The 24,877-nt window shown below is 38.4% G+C and overlaps 1 protein-coding gene across 12 annotated transcripts in view; it reads left to right on the forward strand.

Moving 5' to 3' along the window:
* Positions 1–24,877, forward strand: part of MECOM (MDS1 and EVI1 complex locus) — a 558,007-nt gene that overhangs the window by 502,611 nt on the left and 30,519 nt on the right. For 9 of the 12 annotated variants that reach the window (XM_060639164.2, XM_060639159.2, XM_060639161.2 and 6 more), the window contains 5 exons: positions 7,809–7,911; positions 11,292–11,508; positions 17,159–17,306; positions 18,617–18,773; positions 23,153–24,509. In XM_060639164.2, the coding sequence (XP_060495147.2) occupies positions 7,809–7,911; positions 11,292–11,508; positions 17,159–17,306; positions 18,617–18,773; positions 23,153–24,509 (1,982 nt within the window). The remainder of the gene's footprint in view (positions 1–7,808; positions 7,912–11,291; positions 11,509–17,158; positions 17,307–18,616; positions 18,774–23,152; positions 24,510–24,877) is intronic. The other 3 variants (XM_060639160.2, XM_060639162.2, XM_060639172.2) reach the window with 2 other exon arrangements.

Here is a 24,877-nt window from a genome sequence, read left to right on the forward strand (position 1 = left end):
GTTGACTTTTTAGACTTAAGACCTGCCTTTCCACTCATGATAATTAGAATGAGCTGGGTGTGTGCTTTGGGGTAACATTTTATACGTGTGTATGTATTCTGCGTCATGGAAAGGAACACGGTTTCATTCAAACTCCTGGCCTTCCCTTAACATGGTCTATAACTGGAATAAAGTTCTCAGAAACCCAAGACATTATTAATCTTGTCATTTACACAAGGTGATAAGTCCTTTCATTTTTAAACAGGCCCTTGACAGCTGGTATTTAGTAAGTAGAATAAGAGAAGTCTGCTGTTCACTTTGAGTAAAAAGAAATGTGTCAATAAGAGATTATCCAATGCCTGATGTATATTTTGAAGAAATAAGATATAGAACGAGCGCCCCTCAGAGAAATCAAGGTCAGCATTCACTTAGGAGATTCTGCCAGCTCTCTTGTGGTTAATGAACGGCAGCAAGATTCTACAGTGTTTTCAGTTGGAACAGGCATTGTTCTCGTTTGTGCTTTACCTTATAAAGTTTTAACTGCTTCCAGGACGATCATGGCTGAATTGGCACACCCACTTTTCCTCTCCTTACGTCCACGTCAATGGTTCAATCAGACGGCTGTGACACTAGAACAGTACTATAACTGCAAGCTTATTATGGGCTCAATTATCAAGTTATTTTCTTTGGCTTTTTACTGAGAAAAAAATGTTTTCCTGAATTATTCAATTAATGTAATTTGTGCAAAAAAAGCAGGGAAGACCAGCTATGTAAAAAGTAAAATGTAATTTGTTCGCCTCTTTCCACTTTTTAAAAATGTTTGCATCAACTGTCAGGTAATTTGTTAATTTGTTCTTCCTTTACAAGGATTTCTGTCCACATTTTCTATGACCTCTTTTGATGTTAAAATTATTATTGGCTTTGGGCATTTTCTTTGCTTTCCTTTTAAGTCAAGTTCCACTTTTATACCAAAGTTATGCTCTGCTGTTTTAAGATGAATGCCAGCTGGCAATACCCAGAGACTGGCCTTGTGAACGGTGCCTAAGCTGACTTAGGGGGGTGGGGATGTTGTCTGGCTGATAAGTTACTTCCTTCACCCGAAGATGAAACTGTCTCAGACATAGTTTTCCATTTGATATTCACATGATAAAACAAACAGCACTGCCCTCCCTCCACCCAGAAAAAGTTTCCCTTGTGTAATGACACTCAGGACACAAGACAGCCATAGCACCACGCAGACTAGGAATTTTGTGAAGAGTAACAAATCACAGAAGTTCAATAAGTGGATGACCTTCAGTATTCTGTGCACATTTTGAGTAACTAGTGTTTGCATGTATACAACGCCTTTCATTCAGGAAGATCTCAAAACATCACATCCATACGAGACTCTGCTGTTTCTGGAATGATGCCAAAAAGATAGTCATCAGAGTGCATTACAGTCTATCAAGGAGGAAAACATGTTGGTCAAAGACACAAGAAAAGCCTCCAGCCTAGTAAAAAAAACCCAAAGATGATCTTTAGCTTCCTCATCATGTAGTGATGGAACTCTTCCCAGGCATTGTGAAATCATGCAGAATGACCAGTTTTCATAGAATCGGATGAAATGGCCACATTAAAGACAGGTGGCTAGTGGATATTTCTTGTGGAGTCTGTAGAGTGATCCTTAGAGGTCATTTAACTGAAATTTGCAAGACTTCCAGGCTGGGTACACTGTAGGCTCCAGATATAATAGCAGGTGGATCTTTATCATTTGTTCTACTTATACAAACTAAAACCAACGGTCAGTTCTCTGTTATGTGTCATTCCAATAAATTATACCTGGATTTCTCTTCATGTTATCAACAAAGAGATAAAAGTGGGGGGGGGGAAGCTTCTCCTCCAACAATATTTTTGTCCTGAAAATAACCAGTGGATACATATTTTTCGATATAGGGAGATAGTACCTTATATTTCTGAAAATATCTTTTAGTCTTTAGACTGTCATCCTAAAGACAAATATAGTATACTATCTCTTTGGACAAATTAAGGAAACTATGGTTGGTTTGCTTTGGTAGAACTTGGCCATGATAAAGGATCTATTCTGTTGGACAAGTGTCTTTCCATTCTGTCATCAATTTCTTTGTCTCCCGAAGACACTTCTTGTTATCTCTTACCAATATGGCCGAGAAAGTATGATAAGAGTCCTTCTTATAGAGACTAAAAACTTGGCTTTACTCCTGTCCTCCTGAACATTGCAGTTTCCCACATTACTATGGGTAGATCAGGGGTCCAGACTGTGTTTTCTAAAGCCAGCCCATATGCACACTTTGTCTTTGTGGACCTGATGTGACCTCTCTGCAGCACCAAGGCTGACAGATGTGTTCATATCTAATGTTGACTTTGTTCAGATACACAAACTGTCACCTCCTCCCCTCCTACCTACCTTCCAAATGTTAAAGTTCCATTCAGCTTTTTCTAGTCTTCTGACTGGTAAATTGCATGAAGTTATAGAAAATAAAGCATTCGGGGTAAATTTTGGGAACTGGAAGAGGAAGAAATCAACTGTCAACTTCAAAGTGAGAAGGACAGCAATAGTCTGAAAAAGTTGTCTCTCAGTACAGATTCTGTAGGGAGTATATTTCTCTATTATTTCAATTATTACAACTTCCTGAATAGGTTGAAGGTCATTCATAATTCACACTTGTGTCATTTTTAGACATGCCAAATGCAGTCTATTAAGCATAAATAAAACTTCAGTGCTTGACCAGGAAAAATAAACGGGGATTCATAACAATGAGGCCTTGTTCATCTTTTTAAAAGTAAATGATGTGTTTTCTTTTTTTTTTGTTTTCCCCCCTGTGCACTGAATTTCTCTTCTGTCTCAATAGTACAAGCACAATACTTTAAATTGATCCAAGCATAGCAAACTAGACTGTAAGTCTGGTCTGACAGATTCTAGATTTTTCTATTTTATAGGATAATAAACAAGGACCCATATTATTACCATTTACAAATACAAATAGTAGCATTGTCTATTTGATGGAGGATTAGGTTGAACACAGGCCTTGACAGTATAAAACAGAATTCGTCTAAAGTCTTTTATAGCCTATTAACTTTCCTAATGGAATGCCTATAAGCATCCATACTCTTTTTAGTGCTTGTGCTCTTGGACTTAAATAACAAAGCAAGATAAATGTTTAATAAAATATGATTAATTCCAATTCCAACTACATATAATATATAACTCTATATAACATATATTATATACAATATACTATATAAAATATACCATATAATTACATATCACTGACATGATATATAACATGAATTAAGTGTATTCTATTAAACATTTATTTATATTAATACCTAAAATATGAGATTGCTCATATTTTATGCAAATTTAAAATTTCTCCAAGGTGTGTAATTTGCCACGTTTATCCATCACATATAAAATATATCTGCTTGGGCACATATATACTTATATATAACACTGTATGAAAATATATTTTTGGAAATCTAAAATTTGTTAAGTCAAATCCAGTCATCACTGCCTTTTGTCCCTAGCTCTGCCTTGTGAACATTAAGTGAATGGATATTCTTTTGGCATTTGGAACTGGTTTCAAGGTTTGATTAAAATACATTAAGTATAATAATTATGTTTAGAGTAATTCCTATATACGTGTGTGGTATTATATTTATGCCTTAGATTGTGAATTTTACCACTAGTAAAAGTGAGTAATTTGGGGCAATTCTAGTTTTATTTTTAAATACTCGAAAGATTTAGCATTAAAAAACATTTTCAGGAATTTCACTACTGTGTTATTTTAACAAACTTAAAAAATAAAAAAAATACAAATTGATCTATTAAGATAGTGACTATAAATATTTGTTCTTATAAATTGAGGCATCCAGAGATCTAGATCTTTATCCACACTTACCAAGGTAGAAATATAGCTTTCTGGAAAAATAAAAAGAGCCCATGAAGATATTGGGAAATTAAAATTTTTTATATGATAAAATGAAAAAACCACCTTAACTTTCAAATGTGTCAAATGTATGGACAGTTAGATCATGGTCATAACATGTTTTATTTCTGGAATTTGTTATTAGCTACCAAAGAGAAAATTCTGGAGGAGTTAACACATTTTAAAAATATTTATCATGACTTTTAAAAGAATGGAATTTTTATATATTCCTATTTTCTTATACTCTAAGGCCCTGTTCCTCTTATCTTTCAACTTATATTGTGAGGAATTGAGATTTTTCCCTCTAATAAAGCATTCCGAGAGAGACACAACAAAATAATAAATCAACAACCCTTTTATATCAATTTGAACTTTTTCTAAGTGTTTGAGACTTTGGGGTCCCCCTTTATATACTTGAGTTGAATTCATCACAAAATCCCAGACCCAGGACATTTTTATTTTGGATCCAGATAACTTTTTCCATAAAACCCCCTGATGGGAGAAGAGATCATTTCTTTTATGGAATTTAACAGAGTAATTGATTCCCTTCCCTTTTTCTCCAACACAAAAACCAGAGAGGTTATATTGGTAGGATCTCTGCTTCTGGTACGTAACTCCGATGACATATAATTCATAGGACTGCAATAGAACTGAGATTTTGAGAATATACCGGGTTTAAAGACATTATGGTTATATTTTTTAAGAGCATGGCCAAGAATACTTAAGATACAAACCTGTGGGAAAAACTACATAAATCACTTCTGTTATTTATTTTATTTTTATTTGCTGAAAGACCTGTTTTGTAATACAAAAGTGTAGATGTGATATCTTACTTTCGAAAGGCTTGATTCCTCCAAGATTCCTTTCCATCATTCCTCCACGCCACTTTTTTTGAGGCAACAAATTGTCATTATGTTTTTGTTTAAACCACTCCTCTCACCTCTCAAAGGCCTGCCTGTGTATTAGTATTGCTAGAACATAAATTAACTTTAGATGTCGACAGCTCTGGATTCGAGTATTCAAGTTAGATTTGGGGGCCATTGTAATCATAGGTGGAAAAGCAGAATTTTGCCGAATCTAAGATCTGAAGAGATGAGATATAAAGAGGATCGCAAGTGGTAGCAACACCTTGAAAGAAAGCTCTAGAATTGTAAGGGTGTGGTAGATGGGACTTTGAGGCACATTCTTATTGCTGTGTGAGGAAGCGTGCCCAGAATCTGCCCTCATTACGTCTGGCGCTTGCCAGTTCTTTTCAAACCTCAGTTTCATGAGCACCATAAAAATTCACTTAAAATCGAAAAGAACACCCTGAAGTTAAAACCCACTCTGCTTTGCCTTGCCTTTCATGGCCTGGAATGTCACCTTTTACCTCCAGTAAATAAAGCCAACATCAACACTCTTCCGTGTCTTTTATTTTTTATGCACTCAATATTCTTCACATGACGATCTGTACACTTAAAGGGAAATTACAGTAGTGATCTATGTCGCTGCAAAGAGAATTGTCTTTATAATATATAGTTACAACGTACCTATCATTTTCTTTTGTTTCTTGGGCTGTTCACATTGGATTGAGTAAATCTAAAATGGAATTAAAAGAGACATGATTAATAGTGGACTACAAAGCAATGATGATATCATGATACTTTCTTGAAATGATCTGGCATGTGTGTCTAAGCAGCATTCCCCAACAGAGACAATTGCACTGTTTTACGGTCTTGCAGGGTATTGTCTCTTTAACCTCACTATTTCCGAGAAGCCACCGAAAAGTTCTAATATGTCACAATTCAAATGTCAACATGTTGTTGGAAAGGAAGCTAATAAGTTAAACCTTTGAGAGATGCCAAAAAAAGAGGTGATTCAAGCTGTTGAGAGAAGTCCATTGTTTTCTAAGGGGAAATAGGACTCCAGAATGAAATAGGGTACTTACAGACATTTAATTGGAAAGTTTAGGGGAAAAGAGCAAATGCACAATCATTTTTTTTTCAATCTGATAACTTTTTGAACAGAACTATTCCTTTCAGTGCACTTCCAGAAACAGGAAAACGTGAAGGCTAGGGTTAATAAGATACAAACTGCAAATTCTCTGGTTTTTGTAGAAATAGCACATAACACGGAATAATTTTCTTAAGATAGTCTGGAGTCTATCTCTGGGTGGATAGAAAGCATCCTAGGTTATATTCTAACATATTCTAGCAGCATTTTATGTTTGGCATTATTTTCTGTAAACCAATTTCACCTGGTTAAATTACTGTTGAATGAAAAAGGATGATTTTATTTTGACAGGAAAGAAACTAAACAGAAAACATTCCTCATTGAGTTATTTTTTAAATTTAGCACAATTTTGTGCTGTGATGTTTTTACAGAAAAAAATAAACAATTGGACTTTAGAGCCACCTACTGGAATAAAGAGGCACATACTTACGTTTGATATCCTCTGCTTTTCAGAAGATAAACAAATAGATAAATACAATTAAAATTATGCACACTTCTGTTGATCTTTTAAAATATTAACCTACTCAATTTTTCTCAGTTTGAAATATCAAATATCCTGTAAGAAACCAACAATGTCTTCTAAAAATATGTTCTCATAAGTTCTCTTAATAATTTGTATGATGTGAGTTTTCTCCCCCTTGGATTGAGACAGCAGAATCGAAACCCTAGTTTACTTGCTGTCTTTGTTGCTTCTGTTGGTGTGTGTGTGTGTGTGTGTATGTGCACGTGTGACTGTTATTGGTCTCATTTTCACCAGTTAATTGTATAACGTCATTCTTTCTTCGACAACCTCTATCTGGTCGTTATGTAACAAATAATCTTAGAATAAAATTTAAAAACTGGGAACATTTTTGTGATAAGATGAATAAGCACCTTAAACATTTTCATGATTAAGTGCTTTTTTATTGAGATATCGACATATAACATTATGTTAGTTTCAGGTGTGTAACGTAATGAATTAGATATTTGTATTTTTTTGTGTGAATTAAATGCTTTTATAAGTGGAAAAACGCTGAAGCCTGGACAAGTAAGTTGGACAATGACTTGCCTAAGGTCACAGAGCTGACAGAGCTGGTCAAGGTGGGGGTAAAAGTAGGCAGCTCTAGGAAATTATAGGTCCACGCTTGCCCCACAGTTGTTTAGTCAGTCATTAACAGATTGATTCAATTCTTTCTCTCCTCAGAATTTTTCTAGAAAGCAGGGGAATAAACACCTCCCCCTACTACCCTGCTAAATGAATCAATTAAAGGCATACTGCCTGCTTTCAGAGAGTGGGAATCAGGAGCTGAGGCATGAGGTCAAGTCCTGGATCTGGGAGTACTGATGATTGGTGAGAGAGGATTTAAGTTTTTTAAAAACAAAATAATCTCCTTTGACTATGTGCTCTACAGACCGGTTCTTTGTGTCATGTCCTTCTAACCTATTCCCTAAAAAACACCTTGTTGAGAAGGTGCTGCTTTTGAGAACATGCTGAGGGAGGCAATTGTGCCCTGCCACCCTTAGCGAGGCTATGCTGGATAATGCCAGACGCATTCAGCTCTGTGAATACGTGTGTGGTTCCCTAGAGTGAGGAATTCAGAGAAGGGAAAGTTCTTTGCTAAACATTACACAGAGGTGTATGCAACACGGTAAGCCTTGTCTTAAGACAATTTGATTGGTGAGGTAGGATTTAGAAAAGATTTGTGAACTGGCATGAGAATCACAGTTTTCCATTTGTCAACAGAAGGCCAATTTTCAGGACATAAAACAGGAAGTCACACTTCTTTTGACAAAAATAAAAGGAAATATTTTTTTATGCTATGAGAAAATGTACAGATATTAGTGCATATCTTGCCCTTTCTTAATATTCACTTCTTTCTCTCTTCCCACCCAACCCTTTCTGGTGTTTTGAAGATATTTTATAGAGTAGTCACAGACATTGCACCAGGAGAGGAGCTCCTGCTGTTCATGAAGAGTGAAGACTATCCCCATGAAACTATGGCGCCGGATATTCACGGTTAGTACTGTTCGCACCCCCATCCTCCGCGCCCTCATCCGGTCGCCGTGACGGAGCATCTGCGTGGGGCCATCACACATGGCATTTGTCAGTTTTCCTGGCTCCTCAGTGTCAGTTTTCACAAAACTCCTTCTCTTCTGAGTGGCTCTTTTCTTGGCTTGACATCTGGCTAATGTTACTGTGAATCTTGAGTAAGCAGAGGTCTTCCCTCAAGTGGAGGCCAAACGAATTCTGAATATATCAACTGAGATATCCCACCGTTGAAACTTTTTTGTCAATACCTTAGACTATGGTGAGAATCCTTTCACTATACAAAAGTCATTTCAGAAAGCTCAGTTTGGGCTTTCATCAGTCTGGTGGGTGTTTCTTCCCATCTAATGTTCTATTCCTGGAAAAAGTATGTCTCCTTGAGTAAAATCCTAGTTGGCACGACAAGATTGGAGAGGGCTGGGGGGAAGGGGTTTAGGAGAAAAATACACATGAGGAAACTTTACAGCCAGAGAAGTTTTTATTTGCCAGAGGCCTATTCTAAATCAAATGAAGGGGGTATCAAAAGAATTATAATTATTAGTTCTGCATGTATAGGACAGATGAAGAGATAATTCTATCCGTATTGAAGTGTTACCATTGGGATGAGAATTTAGTACTTTTTCCTTTCTCTTTCCTATTTCTTTCTCCTTATATAACATGATTTGGTTAAACATAATCTAGTGGTGTCTTTAGAATGTTTTATAGTTGGAAGGACCACTGGGAAGGGTTACTCACCCCAGCTTAGCTGACAGGTAGGGACGGAGCCACCTCCCATCCCTTTGGCATTCCGGATGGGAAAACCTCAGCCTCTGCTCTCTGTAGCTTTTGCGAAGGAAGCTACCAGTCTTGGCTGGCTCTTTACTTGAACATTTTTTTCCTTTGGCTGAGCTGCATTCTGCCTCTTTGTAGATTATACCAGTTATAGTTTGGGGAACCTTTTGGAAATTGTTTTCTTCTCAGAAACCCAGTGTTCTCAACCAACCTGGTAGAGCTTAAGCCTGAATAAGGAATCTTACCCAATGGGGTCTGGGACAGACGAAACATGAGGGCATAGGATAGGAAACGTAATCTAGCTTTCTCTAGTGCAAGGCAACTTTCACTGGTGAATGTTAGACCTAAAAAAAGGTTTTCAAGCAATTCTTTTTAGAAATATGAGTGATTAGCTTACTATTCTTAAAAGCCTGAGTGGAAGTGATTCTTCTTCTTTTAGGGCTATGATTCATAAATTACCTGCCTTCACAACACCCTTGAACCCATCAGCTGCTTTTTATTTTCATTGTGTCACACACACACACACACACACACACACACACACACACACACACACTATACCAGATACTATATGCTCTCCATTTATTATCTCATTTAGTCTTACACATTGATCAAACCTATAAGAGAGGAATCATTTTTATTATACAGATAGAGAAACTGAGGCTATCTAAGGACTTAGATAAATTTACCTTAGATCTAGGTAAATTGGCCAAGATCACATGACTAGAGAGTGGTAGTTAACTTTCAAACCGAGGTCTTGTTGTCTGTAAACCCTAGGCCTTTCCCATCCATTCTGTGGCTTGGAGATTCTGTTTGTGTTCAGCCTGCTCGTGAGATCCTAAATGTAGATCTTAAATATTGTGAAGAGTATAACAGATTATATTACATGGTTCCATTACCTGGTTAATGTCATCGAGAAATGTGTCTTTAGAGCTGAGGTGATTTATCTTAGAATACCCCTACCTTCCTTAACCCTCTACGGTCCAAAGTTGACACACTCTATTAAATCTACATACTGCTTTCTTTACTGTTCTGGCCCCGCTGTTACTGGTTTAATTGAAATGAAACCTGTCTTGTATGTGGATTTTAGCAGTGGTGTCTCCTCTGACCTCTCCTTCACTTCTCACATCACAATTAGGCTTTCTGATTTTCAGCGGCTTTCAGTTCCCTTCTCAGCATGGACCCCCCCAAAGCCCCTAGGGACCTGCTACCTTCTCTGACTTCACTTCCCCTAGCTCCTCTACATGTACCCTATCAACTCGCCCTATTTTACTACAGTTTTGCTTTTCCACCAGCTGCCATGTTCTTCCTGGCCTTTATCATTGGTCCACGCTGTTCCCACTGCCTGGAACATCCTCCTTCATCCCACTTCACCTGGCTGATGCTTGCTCATTACAAATCCTTTTCTGAACCTCTCTCCTTCAGATTAGATGGATTAGACATGTTCCTCTGGGCTCCTTTAGGCCCCATGCATGCATCTGTCATAAAATATATCACACTCTATTTGTTCACATGTGTTTCCCCTTGAGTTTCTTATATAATCATTCCCTAGCAAAATGCTTAGCATTTGTTGGTGACTAAAATATTCCCCCCAAAACATTCAGTCAATGAAAAACTGGCCATAGGTCCTGGCTGTAGCTCTATAAAACAGGGATTATGTATCATGCTGCCCGGGTGTCTTTTCAGCATTCTGAGCTGTTTTTAAGACTTCTGTGATTGTGTCTGTGTGATCTGTGCATCGTATAGCCTCATAAGCAGGCAAAAAGCTATTGAGATGGAAAGAATAGGAACAATACCATCACTGCCTGGCACCTTATAACCTTGTTATCTCTAGTCCCCACTATTACCATTTATTTATCTTACTGATGCAAAGGGCAAATTCATGATATGTTGGCTGTTTAACAAGGCCCTGCCAATTAGCCCTGACCCTAGGGTAGCATAAATTAGTCTAGAAGGGTACTAAAAACATCTTGTGTCCATTAGGTGGTAATGACGAATGTAATGAAACATCCAAGTTTACTGATGCTAACCAGTGTAAGCATGACTCAGATAGGGACTCTGTGTCCCATGTGCCCTCCGGGTAACATGGCACAGTGAGACGTGTGTGAGAGAGACAGAGATGGGTTCAAATCCTGGCACAACCACTTGGCTCTATAACCCCTGACTGGTTTCTGAACTTCCCTGAGCTTTAATAGCTTCATCTGAAGTCGGAATAAAAATATGACATGTAATTTCTCATGATCAGATTTTGAGAAATATCAATAATCCGTGAACAGGGTGGAGGGACTGTATCATGCACAGTAAGTGGTCATTCTTACTTTTAGTGTCTTGTGAATGTTAAACCCAGGAAGGGTTTAAGCCGTAACGTGTTATCTGGTAAGAAGGCTAAACTGTAGCCGCAGACACCACGTTATCGTGCTAGGCTCTGTCCTGTACGTGTATTAGTTTTAATTCCTATTAAAATCAAAGTGGTAGAAATAACAACTAAATAGCTTCCATTATGTCTTCCATAAAAACTGCCGGTTTGTGGTGACCCTTCTGATCGCCCAGTCCTGGTAACACCTGAATTATTTTCACAGAAGAACGGCAGTATCGCTGTGAGGACTGTGACCAGCTCTTCGAGTCCAAGGCGGAGCTAGCAGATCACCAAAAGTTCCCGTGCAGCACCCCTCACTCAGCATTTTCGATGGTGGAAGAGGACTTCCAACAAAAACTCGAAAGTGAGAACGATCTCCGAGAGATACATGCGATCCAGGAGTGTAAGGAATGTGACCAAGTGTTCCCCGATTTGCAAAGGTTAGAAATGGCATGTTGCACTACGAGACGTGTTTATTTACTCTGCAGTGAAGTGTGGTTATGCTGAATTTTCAGAATTTATGCAGATGGAAAATCTGGAACTGGGATGAACCTGACAAGTGTGTTAGTGACATGTTCATAAATCAGTTTTCCTTGGAAATTCTTATCTGTAAAATGTTTACAAGCAAGTTGGAATTAGATATTTTGACGCTAGATGGAAAATAATATGTTTATATTTATTTAAGTAGTATTATTGGCAACTGAAAGAAAGCGTAGCATGACAGCACAAACTATGACTTAGAGGAAGAATCAAGAATGCCGCAGCAACACTGATGCCAATTAAACTAATCATGTGCCAAACAGTAAAGCTGGTTCCAGAAACACCTAGATGACCAAAAAAAAAAGATTGATTCTGGCATACACTTAATGAAAGATCGATGACCTTTTGGTAGATCAGTGTAACCCATGGATTTAATTTCAACTATTTAAACGGCACATATATAAAAGAATAAGAAAATCATGCCCAATGAAGAAAATGTTTTATTTCCCAAAAGGGAAAGAATAAACATGATCTAAATGAAATTATTCTTTAATACTTACTTTTAACAAAGTGAAAATCATGTATCAGCAATATGGTAACTTTTTATAGGCTTTTGAACTTCATTCAAGAACTTTTTTTTTTTTTTTTTTTTTTTTTTTTTACTTCTATTAAAGCAAACAGCCACCCTGGAACCTCCCCTTTGAGAACTACATTGATTATTATGCTATAAAATAGTTCTTCTGATCAGAGATACAGAACCAGCTAATAGGTTTTCCGCGTGCTTCTACCTAATGGTTTTTGCCGTGGCCTACAAACAATTTTAACAATTGTATTTGTTTCTTTGCTTTTATTTAGTTTATTTTTTTAACTTTTGTTCATTTTTGACAGACAGAGACAGAGCACGAGTAGGGAAGGGGCAGAGGGAGGGAGACACAGAATCCGAAGCAGGCTCCAGGCTCTGAGCTGTCAGCACATAGCCTGACGCGGGGCTTGAACTCACGAACAACGAGATCATGACCCGAGCCGAAGTCGGAGGCTCAACCGACTGAGCCACCCAGGCGCCCCTCATTTCTTTGCTTTTAAATCCAGAAATGATCCTTGGAATCTATAATCAGAACTTCAAGTGAACATAACCCTGTATTTAAATGGTTATGGTAGTGTATCAGCTGGCCTTAAGAGTGTGAGTTACTCATGGTTTACCTTGGACAGTCCACCTGTTTCAGTTTATCATTTTATTTCCTTTCTTTCTTCAGTGTCTCTCCTTCTTCTCTCTCCTTTCCACCTCCATTGATGGCCCTGCATCCTCTTCTCTGTCTAGGCTTCTTACAGGAAAGAATTTCATACAGTAGTCATTGATTTTAATGGATAAACAACTTAAAAAAGCATCAAGGATGACCCATTCCTTCAGGAGACTGAGTCAAAAGGATAAATTTCTAAGCTTGAAAATTTCTAGGCTGGAAAGATTTAGCTTTTAGAGGGAAAACATTGTAGGGAATAAGAGGGCTTTCTCGGTACCCTTTAAACTCATCTTTACCATTTAATATAAATCCACGTAGAGAATCAATCTGTTATAAATGTTTGGTAACACTTAGATTCGTATTATAAAAAAGTCAGAGCATATCTCATAAATGTAATTGTGCTCAAATTAAAAAATAAAATGAAACGAATAAATACCTGTGGGTAAGGAAAGTATTTATTACCGTAAAGCAGTATCTCTGATGCCAGAGATTCAGTATTATTTCCTTCAATTTTGCTATCAAAAATAATGGGCAGCATTATAAAACAAAAAATGGTGGATTAGACACTAAAATGTAATTCCTACTGCCCACTAGAAGGCATGGTGACACCTAGGTAGAGAGAGTTTCTTTTCTTACCGGCTCTGGGACTGAGGCTGAGTCAACTCTACTTAATGCCAAAACCAACTGCCAGTTTGGTTCCTTCAGTCAAAAACATTCAGTGGGAAACAATAAGGAAACCTAATTATCTGGTATTGGATGAACCCTCAGAACTTTCTTTTTGGTAGCTCAGCCAGACGGATATAGCATGTCACTATGCAACCTGAGGTCGACCATATAAGTGGTATTTTTGGTTATATAATTTATTCATGTGCAGAACTTACATTCCCCGAATATTTTCCACTTTATTTAATCCTATTTTGTTGCTTTATACTTTCAACAAATGAGAGAATTTTTTTGACATGATAATTATTCTGTTCTGTATCTTTTCTGTCAAATGTTGAGAAAAAATACCCCCTGCCCCCCCCCAAAAGGGCAAGGACCAAAGGTTAATATGCAAAAATTGCAAAGAACCCAGAAGGCTAGGCAAAGCTCTATAAAATAGGATGAAGTTCTATGAGAAGTGGAGAAGCCTCCCTAACAGTTGACGGGATGGCTTCTGTGTCTGTGAAAGAAATACACATTTGGTTTTGTAAGACCCAGTTGTCTTTTGATTCTTTCTATCACTGAGTGATAAAACAATATGGATTTTATGCTAGATTAGAAGAAAAAGAAAGGAGAATTCCTCTTACACTGCTAGTTATTTTTCCCCCTGTATGCCATGTACTATATTCTTGAAACCTTATCATATCCTTGGAGTAAGGGCACAGGAATAAGACTCAATGTACAGGCCTGTCGCTCCCATTAGATTTCAGAGTTTATGATTTGACATACATATTGGAATATATGTCATCAAATGGCATGCCCTCCTGAGTGGCTGAGGATGACAGTGAGTATATGAATCTGTGCCATGATTTCGGAAGATGTCCCTGACTCAGTTCAATGTTAACCGCAGTTGATGATATCTCTCTCTTAACTCTATTAATAACATTTCAACTCATGTAACAAACAGAGGATTGCATATTGTAGATAAAGGTAGGGCTGTTCTTGTGACTCCACACACCTGTACTCTCCTGGTACCTTTTGTTCACAGAGATATCACCATTTGTGCTCAAACAGAATAGCATTACAAAGTCGACTGACTCACGGGGCAGGAAAAATAAGTTCATATGCCAATATGAATGGAGTTGTAGAGGGGAAGCTGTGGAGGAGAAAAAATATGGGAAAGACATTTCTGATTTATCAAGATAGGAGAAAGGGTACTTCATTTTGTCACGCACCCTGCCATTCACACAGCGTACGTGACTACTGGATGTATTCTAGGTGCACAGGGTCTTACTGGTACTCAACTTTAGAGTATTTATCTCATAGAAAAATAGAACATGGCAAAGAAAGAGTGCTTGCAGGATTGGTAGTAGTTGTTGTTTTTTTTCTTAATATCTTTGTACTGTGGAAAGTTTCAAAGTATACAAAACTAGAGAGGGATGGTGTAATAAACCCCCATATGCTCAGTTTCAGTAATTATCACACAAGGCCAGTCTTGTCTCAGCTATACTTGTTCAGATTATTGAAACAAATCCTGGACATTATGTCATTTTATTCATAAATAGCTCAGTATGTATCTGTCGAAAAAAGGACTCTTTAGAACACAAATTTCTACACCACACTTTAAAAATAATGATTCCTTAATATTACCAAATATAAAGTCAGTGTTCAATTTCCCCCAGTTATCTCATTATTTTTAGTTTTATGTTTGAATTACGATCGTAATAAGATCTGCCATTGCAATTTGTTGGCATGTCTCTTTAAAATTTTTTTATTAAAAAATTTTTTAGTGTTTATTATTTTTGAGAGAGAGAGAGAGAGAGAGAGAGAGAGACAGAGTGTGAGCGGGGGAGGAGCAGAGAGAGAGGGAGGGAGACACAGAATCGGAAGCAGGCTCCAGGCTCTGAGTTGTCAGCACAGAAGCCGACACGGGGCTCAAACTCGCAAACCATGAGATCATGACCTGAGCTGAAGTCGGACGCTTAACCGACTGAGCCACCCAGGTGCCCCTCTTATGTCTCTTTTAATTTATAAAAGGTCCTTCAGTCAAAGTCAGTCTTTCTTTCTCTCCCTCCCTTGCTCCCTCCTTCCCTCATTGAAATTTATTTATAGAAGAAACTAAGTGTTTTTTCCTGTAGCATTTCCTCTAGCCTGGATTCTACTGATCATGTCCCCTCAGTGTTAACATCTTTCTCCATCTTCTCTACTTCCTGTAAACTCACAGTTACATCCCAAGCCTTGATCAGATTTAGGTTCACCGTTTTAAGAATAATACCTCACTGATGCTATGGTTTATTTCCTTCAGGAGGCACAAGGTTTATTTCTGACTTGCCTACATTTATTAATTGCTTACATGCTGTAAAATGGATGTTTTCTACTTCTATCGTTCTTTCATTATTTATTATCTCTGTTAATTCTACGCAGACAAACTTCCCCTCATTGTTTATTTGCTCACCCTGAAGTACAGTTCATATAGGAAGGGCAGGACATGTGGGTGAGTTTTCTCTTTACTTACTAGTTTTCAGAGTAATGATTTTGCTTCTCAGAATCTTCCAAGGGTGACCCGTGAGCTTTTGTTTGTGCGATTTTGAATATTGTTTTTGTTAAAAGATGAAATTATTATTTTTATTGATGCTTAAATTTCCTCATCTTTGGTCAGTGGTTGTTTTTTCACGTTGGTACCTTAATTCTTTTGACATGCTCTATAACTTTCTTGCTTTTTGCCGTAACAAGATGTTCGAGGCCTATCGTGTATCTTGGGCTTCAAGTTTGAAACAGGCTATTTCTCCAAGAAGCTCTGGTTACTTTAGGGGTAGTATCCCCGTGCGTTATCTGTGCATATTTAATTAACAAATATGTTCAAACATCTGACTATCACAGCAATCCATTATCTATAATATTTGCTTTTCATTAAATCCATGCAGATTTCATATACAAGTTTTAGAAAAGAGATGGAAATATTTGAGAAGCAAAAATATTCTAAGCTTGAAAACAGAAAAATTATCCTTGTGAGAAACTTCTAACTCCGTTTTTCTTTTGAAGGGCTTTAATAATGCATCCACTTATATTATTACACATTTTCTTTCCTCCCTAATTCATAGGCGCTATATACATATGCTTCTATATCTATGTATACACATATCCATTCATCACTCATCTGCAGGACCATCCATTCATCCATCCGTCTCAGGGTTATTTTGGGAAGTTGCCTGGTGAATAGTTAGGTTACGACTCACTTTTCCGCTTGGAGATATGGGTAGAAACAAAAGTACCTTTTTGAATCTAGAGGTTATATATTAGAAAGGATACCTGCCTGCATGCTCTTAAGCATGTTTTGAAGATCTTCAGTTTCAGTGTTTGTGTTTGAATTAAGTGGGTATTAGCAATGTGTGTTGCCCTTAGAATGGTGTGGTGAATCCAGAACTGGGCAAGTAGCTAGTCGTTTATCGTGCCTCTAAGTTGGCAACTAATCCCTGATAGCTATCTCAGATTTATTTTCAAACAACAGGGGTACTTCTCTGTGTTAGTGAAGGACACAGTCTAGGAAGAATAAGTATTCTTTCGTCTGTTGTGAGCCTGTTTCTTCTCTTTGTTTCTTCTCTTCTCTCACCTCAACTCCTTTTCCTTCTCATTTCTTTAATTGCCAGTTGGATTAGCAATAAAATGACATTCTGTTTATGAATGTATTCTTTGTCACCGTGTCTTATTGAACCAATTGTTCTCTTAACAGCCTGGAGAAACACATGTTGTCACATACTGAAGAGAGGGAATACAAGTGCGATCAGTGTCCCAAGGCATTTAACTGGAAGTCCAATTTAATTCGCCACCAGATGTCACATGACAGTGGAAAGCACTATGAATGTGAAAACTGTGCCAAGGTACAGTGAATTTGTAGACTACTTGGCCTCTCTCTGTCATCCTGCTCTCTCTTAATCCATCACTTGCTATGATATATAAAAACAACCCTTGAGAGGGGAAACTATAAATATCTTGAGAAAAGTAGACTGAGTGTTGTATGCTAAAAGGCATTAGTACAGTGTATAAAAACACTTAGTGGGTACCCTTTTATTTTTGTAAGGGAGGAAGTGAGGCTTAATGGTGAGTTCCAGAACTAGGTGTCAGACATCCTTGGTAAATTCCTGGTTCCGCTACTGGCTTGCCAGTGTGGGGTTGTTTTATAGCCTTATGGAGAATGAAAATTGTATCCAATGCACATTACTGATTTCTTTTAATAGCAGTTTGCGAGGAAGTCACATAAAGTTTCTGAATGCCTATTCAGAAAGAATAGGAGACTCCTACATTTGCAGATTTTTCCACCCAAGTCCCCACCATAAATCATGACTTGGTTCTAATTAAGAGCACAGTGCCTTAGTGGCCTGCCTTAGTGGCCACTGCTGAGCAGCATAAGGGTGCAGTGAAGCACTCTACCTTGACCATGACTCTGAAACATGGAAACAGTAGTTCACATCATTTAATGTTCATGGCTCTCAATTAACTAAAAGGTGCGCTGATGTCATTGAAGTCGATTTCTATTTCCAAAACCTTTTTATAGCATTTGAATATCTTTCTTCATGCCAGTGGAAATTGTGATATTTGAAATTATCTTTAGAGATGCTCTGCTCCCAGAAGTGTGGGTGACTTTTGCTCTTCTCTTCTCTTCTCTTCTCTTCTCTTCTTTTCTTCTTTTTTTAGTACAGTGTTTAAAGGAATGGTTTTAGCTTAATGGTACCTTGCTTGAAACAGTGTTAGCATTATCCCTGGGAGAACTCCTTGAATAGATTTGAGATACTTTCGTAAAAATCCCCCCAATTTCGTACATAGTGTGTTTTGGTTTAAAAGATGGAAGTAACATACCATTTTAAATAATGTCTTGGCTGGCATTTTATTTTTCAACCCTAATCACTCTAAATGGGATCAAGAAGATCTTGACTGTGGTCTATCATGCCATTAATTATTTCGTTCAACTGATACCGATGGACATTTCCTGCTAAGGATATAGATCTGAATAATTTACAGTCCCTCTCCGAGAGGAGCTCATGCTTTGGGAATATGACTTTCTTTTGGTCTTTGGGGAAAACAAATAAACAAAAACAAAATAAATAAACAAAATTCCTTCTTGAGTCATTCCTGGTCTTCGTTATTGTGTCCTTGAATTAAGTTTCTTGATTAATCAGTACTCATTTCCTAGCAGGTTTTCACGGACCCTAGCAACCTCCAGCGGCACATTCGCTCTCAGCATGTTGGTGCCCGGGCCCACGCATGCCCGGAGTGTGGCAAAACGTTTGCCACTTCGTCGGGCCTCAAACAACACAAGCACATCCACAGCAGTGTGAAGCCCTTTATCTGTAAGTTTTTAACACTCCAGCCCTCCTTCCTGCATCTGTCTCTCATCCGAAAGGCACTGTGATCAGGAGATGGCCGCATGGCCATAGAAGGGTCTCTGCATTAGCTGTTTATGGTCCAATCCAGTTGGGCTATTTTTCTATTACAAGAACATCTTTTACACCCAGATCCATGGTATCTTGTTTATAATTCCTGGGGTGTTTTCTATTAGATGAAATCAATAACAAGTAGAGAAAAGAGAAGTCGTTAAATAATGAAAGGGAAGCCTCTCCAGGTTGTAGGGTTTAATAGAGAGAACCAGATTTGTTTTCCACTGAAAATGGTCATGGCTTTGTAAAACAGCAAAGGCAAATGCCATAAATAAGATGAAGTGATAAAAACCTATTCTGGATCAGAAAGGCTGGAAGAGCCCCACTTGTCAAGTAGGCTGTGACTGTGAGTGAGTGAGTGAGTGTGTGTGTGTGTGTGGGGGGGGGGGAGAGAGGGAGGGGGGAATAAGACTCCCCTTAATCTACACATTGTTACCAATCACCGGCTGCCGGTTGGTAAGAACTACCAGTTACTTGAAAAGCAGAACATTTTCACTTTGATGGTGGACACTCTGCTTCTATAAGCCACTATACTAAAGCAAATTTACTGGCAGTGTGTGTTCAGAAGACATCCAATCTGACCACCTACCTAGAAGGTCCCTGTACAGAGCACTTCAGTAACACACTCCACATAAAGTAAAACTCCGTGCTCATTTGCTTCTTCCGTCCACCCACTCCTGTTCCCTGTATTGTGCTGAAATATTTCATAAAGCAAATCAGTTGTTTTCAGTCGATCTGAGCAATGACTCTAGACTTCTTTTGATCCATTGCTCAGCTGGGCTTATAAACACTGACTCACTGAGTTGCGCTACAAACTTTAAGACTGATTTTGTATGCAGGTGAGCATGGAAATGATCGAGGCATACTCAGTAGTTGGCAAAACCTCTGACGTGGGAACTCTTAGAAAAAAATTTTTTTTCTGACAAATACTCAATAATTTGTAGTAGGTATATGAGACACTACTACAGGACCTGATGGGCAAAAACATAATTTTTGGTGCCAACGCACAGATGCCAGAGACTAACTCTCCTCATTTTTAGCTCGACACAGTCCTCTTTTGTGCTTCCAAGCAACAGGAGAGCTTTTTTTTCCCCTTTCCAGCTTAAACTAGAGTCTTGTTTTGCTCCTACAGGGTTCTTCTGTACCCTGGGTGGAGTGAAGATGACCAGCTGATAAACAAAAGGGTGCTCTAGTCTCCCTTGGGGGGAGCTCTGTTAGAAATCACAGGAAATAAAGTATACAATAGACATTTTAGACTTCTTGTCTCATAAAGGCGTTTCGGACTCTAGGTCGTGACGCCCTTAAAAATGTACTTCGTAGTGTCACAGGCATAAATAACTCATGTATTTCTGATTCCTCAGAAACAAATTTTGGTACGTTTATTGTGTCTTGGTGGGAAAAAATAGACTGAACGGATTCTCTATTTAATGACTTAATGATTTCTCTATTATTTAAGCTAAAAGTTGGAAAATATAGATTCCTATTATCTAAGGTTCTGGGATCTGGAATTTTAATTGTGTTGAAATCAAGTGTTTCATTTTAAAGCACTATAGGGTGTCCCTTTCCAATCAGCTTGCACAACTATTTGCCACAAATGGATTTTCAGTAATTATTGGTAAATTTAAATAGCAGATGGAATTCTTCAAATGTAAAATCTGACAGAGAACCATGGGGTAATTATGAATAATAGCCATGTAATTTCAGAACAAAAGAGGAGAGTTGGTGTGGAGATTGGGAGTGGAGGAGGTTCACCTAGAGTTGATATCTGTTTCTCACCAGAAGGCCACACACCACGATTTACCCCCACTGGTGTGTTTATGGCAACTGTCTCTTATTACAGTGTACCGCCAAGCTTGAGCCCAAAGTCACCAGTGCTAAGGTAATTACTCACTGCCTTTGCAGAAACCTCCAGCCTTCCCAAATAGAAACCACATGCTCTAATAGGCTGAACATATTCAAAATACCTCTTAATTTGTTTAATAAGTAGAAAAATGCAATGTTAACTGCTGGCTAATTCCTATTACTGAGAAAATTACAGTAGAGTATAGACTTCAACATCAATTGAGCCGTTTACCTGGAGGCCTGGTGGTTAGCGGTGGGCCAGGCCAGACATTCAAGTGAGGAAAACAAAGCCTCCGCCTAAGGAAACATCCCAGATTCTCTGTTCTTAAGACCTGACACAGACATCGCTCATCTGTGTAACACGGGGTGGCAACCAGGAAAGTCTAATGCACCTTCTGTTACTCCGATACAGAGAAGCTCCTGATTTTCTTCAATCCATCCAGGTATAAGAAAGGAATATAGAGAGCAACATTTCTTTGCCAAACACTTGCAAACCTTTCAAAAGTTTATGCCGTGGTTGAATACCCATCAAGACGTTTTCTCAACGCCTTTTAATGCCCAGAGGAGAGGTGTTACTTTCTTGATGAGTGAACTTTTATAATTCCAACGACATTTTATTTACTATTTCTTGTTATTGCTCATAGCTGAATTAGTATAACCAGCAAAAGCCTCATGTTTCTACCCTTTACATCATATGGTTTTAATTAGTGTATCAAAGAATTTAAATAGCATGTGTATTTATTGTATATGGTTACTAGTATATACTTTTAAAGTAGTCTCTGGTCAATATATTCCAGTAGAATAATTTGAAAAGAAATCACTCACATCTTCTCTTCCCATTAAAATGCATGTTACAGCCTCTATAATGTCATGAATCATCCCACAGTTGAAAGCTCCTTTACTATTACTAAGTGCAGTGATATATGTAGCAATGCATTTTAATCATTAGTAGTAAAAGAAATATTATGGAATCACTTGGTACTTCCTGTTTGGTGGTGTGTGGGATAATCCAACTTTTGGGTGAGTTTTGCATGATTGAACATCTATAAAATCTCCTTCGAGTTTTTTTTTTTTCAACTATTACTGCTTTAACTTAGGAGCTCAACCACTCTGCGCTCAAAGGCAGCCGTCACATGAAAGCAATAAATGTCGTATTTTGTCTTCAATTTAATTTCTTATATAAATTTGTTTCAGTAATCACCAACAAGGCATATCATGTTTCTGCATGTATCAAACGTGCACGGGATTGTTAAAGTAAGCTCACACATAAAGCGGATTCACCTCTACTAAAGTCAGATAAAAAAATGTGATGCTTAGGAAATGGATACTATAATCCTGCCGGACTGCGAAGTGAGGGGAATTCTTACCCAGCAAAGGAGTTTTTAAAGGTTACGAAGTTTGGTCTTAAAATACACTTAGATCTGTTCTCTCATCTGTGAGGAGGAAGATGTTCTACTTTTTTGGCAAATTTTCCGCGAAGAGGGTTCTTTCCCAGCCGTGCCCTGCCGTGTTCTTTCTGGATTAGAGCACTCAGAACACTCTCCCTGCTTACCATAGTTGGCTAACCCACATAGAAGTCAAGCCCTGAGATAACCGGCGAAGATATGACAACAAGTGGACGTATTTCCCAAGGACGGGGGTTTCATAAATGCAGGAAGGTTAGCACAACCACTGGTGTGAGGGGAAGTCAGAGGACGTGATCATAGTTCATGGGAACCAGCAATGCAGGATGGACCACATTCAATTTAGCTTCCTTTGCAGGCTTAAAATAGAGCCATTGTAAATTATGTCAGTCTTTCTCAAATCATGAAAATGATTGTTAAAAATGTCTCAGAATACACAATGTGCATTGTTGTGTGGCTTTGATGTGTGAATGATGAGAGCATATGATATAATACAAATTAAATAATGGTAGGGCAGTCACAGGCTTTTTCCCCAGGGGGAGAGGGAATGAAGGTAAAGTTTCTGGTCGAGGGAAAGGCTGTTTTATTTTGTTTTGGTGCCTACGACTTAGAAGTCTTTAAGTGGTCTAAAATTTTAAAGGGGTTCCTGTTATGTTTTATGTTCAGTACGCCTTGAGACTTGAATTTGTAAGATTCTATGAGGGTAGCAATGGGGTGGGAAGTCAATGCATGCTGGAATTGGACTTTGCTATAAATATTTAAGTACACAAATATGATGAAAAAATATTTTGCAATGGGGATGACAAAATATTTAAATATATTTATATATGAAATATTTGTGCTGCCTCAAGACATTTGTCAGGTTGGATGCCTTGCTTTGGAATCTAGTGACATGGGGTTTTCTGTGTTGGGAGTACCCAGATTCGTACCTCCAACAACTTTTCCTGGCTTCCTAATTGCAATTTTGGGTAAACCAATTGTGATATTTGCTAAATTCAGAAGCAATTGCCATAAAGCCTGAGATTCTCTTTTGTTGTTTGCACACAGGTGAGGTCTGCCATAAATCCTATACTCAGTTTTCAAACCTTTGTCGTCATAAGCGCATGCATGCTGATTGCAGAACCCAAATCAAGTGCAAAGACTGTGGACAAATGTTCAGCACTACGTCTTCCTTAAATAAACACAGGAGGTTTTGTGAGGGCAAGAACCATTTTGCGGCAGGTGGATTTTTTGGCCAAGGCATTTCACTTCCTGGAACCCCAGCTATGGATAAAACGTCCATGGTTAATATGAGTCATGCCAACCCGGGCCTTGCTGACTATTTTGGTGCCAATAGGCATCCTGCTGGTCTTACCTTTCCAACAGCTCCTGGATTTTCTTTTAGCTTCCCTGGTCTGTTTCCTTCCGGCTTGTACCACAGGCCTCCTTTGATACCTGCTAGTTCTCCTGTTAAAGGACTATCAAGTACTGAACAGACAAACAAAAGTCAAAGTCCCCTCATGACACATCCTCAGATACTGCCAGCTACACAGGATATTTTGAAGGCACTATCTAAACACCCACCTGTAGGGGACAATAAGCCAGTGGAGCTCCAGCCCGAGAGGTCCTCTGAAGAGAGGCCCCTTGAGAAAATCAGTGACCAGTCAGAGAGTAGTGACCTTGATGATGTCAGTACGCCAAGTGGCAGTGACCTGGAAACAACCTCGGGCTCTGATCTGGAAAGTGACATTGAAAGTGATAAAGAGAAATTTAAAGAAAATGGTAAAATGTTCAAAGACAAAGTAAGCCCTCTTCAGAATCTGGCTTCAATACATAATAAGAAAGAATACAGCAATCATTCCATTTTCTCACCATCTTTAGAGGAGCAAACTGCGGTGTCAGGAGCTGTGAATGATTCTATAAAAGCTATTGCTTCTATTGCTGAAAAATACTTTGGTTCAACAGGACTGGTGGGGCTGCAAGACAAAAAAGTTGGAGCTTTACCTTACCCTTCCATGTTTCCCCTCCCGTTTTTTCCAGCATTCTCTCAATCAATGTACCCATTTCCTGATAGAGACTTGAGATCGTTACCTTTGAAAATGGAACCCCAATCACCAAGTGAAGTAAAGAAACTGCAGAAGGGAAGCTCTGAGTCTCCCTTTGATCTCACCACTAAGCGAAAGGACGAGAAGCCCTTGACTCCAGTCCCCTCCAAGCCTCCAGCAACACCTGCCACAAGCCAAGACCAGCCCCTGGATCTAAGTATGGGCAGTAGGAGTAGAGCCAGTGGGACAAAGCTGACCGAGCCTCGTAAAAACCACGTGTTTGGGGAAAAGAAAGGAAGCGGCATTGAACCAAGACCAGCATCAGATGGTTCCTTGCAGCATGCTAGACCCACTCCTTTCTTTATGGACCCTATTTACAGGTAAGGGTGGACAGGAGACGATTAAATGTGGACGACGTGTGGACAAAGGGCAGGGTTTACAGTTGAAAGCCATGGCTTTTAACAAACCATTTTTGTTATTATTACAAGGCAGAGAGTAAAGTTGTTTGATCTAGTGAATTCATTTTTTATTCAGACGGTCAACTCATTAAGTTTGGACTTATTTTTGGATGTCTCTGAATTTGGGGTTTTGGATGAGGCCCACAGAGTTCTTTCCCCTGACAATAAATTTATTTTTGAACACATTTTTTAAGTGGAAAATATGGGAAAGCCATATTTAAAGCAAGCTGTCAAGTGGCAGAAGAATGAGGCTCCTGAAGGATTAATGCAAATATGTGTGGGTACTCAAG

Source organism: Panthera onca, chromosome C2 (genome assembly GCF_046562875.1).
Source record: "Panthera onca isolate mPanOnc1 chromosome C2, mPanOnc1 haplotype 2, whole genome shotgun sequence".
In the NCBI taxonomy this organism is placed as follows: domain Eukaryota; kingdom Metazoa; phylum Chordata; class Mammalia; order Carnivora; family Felidae; genus Panthera; species Panthera onca.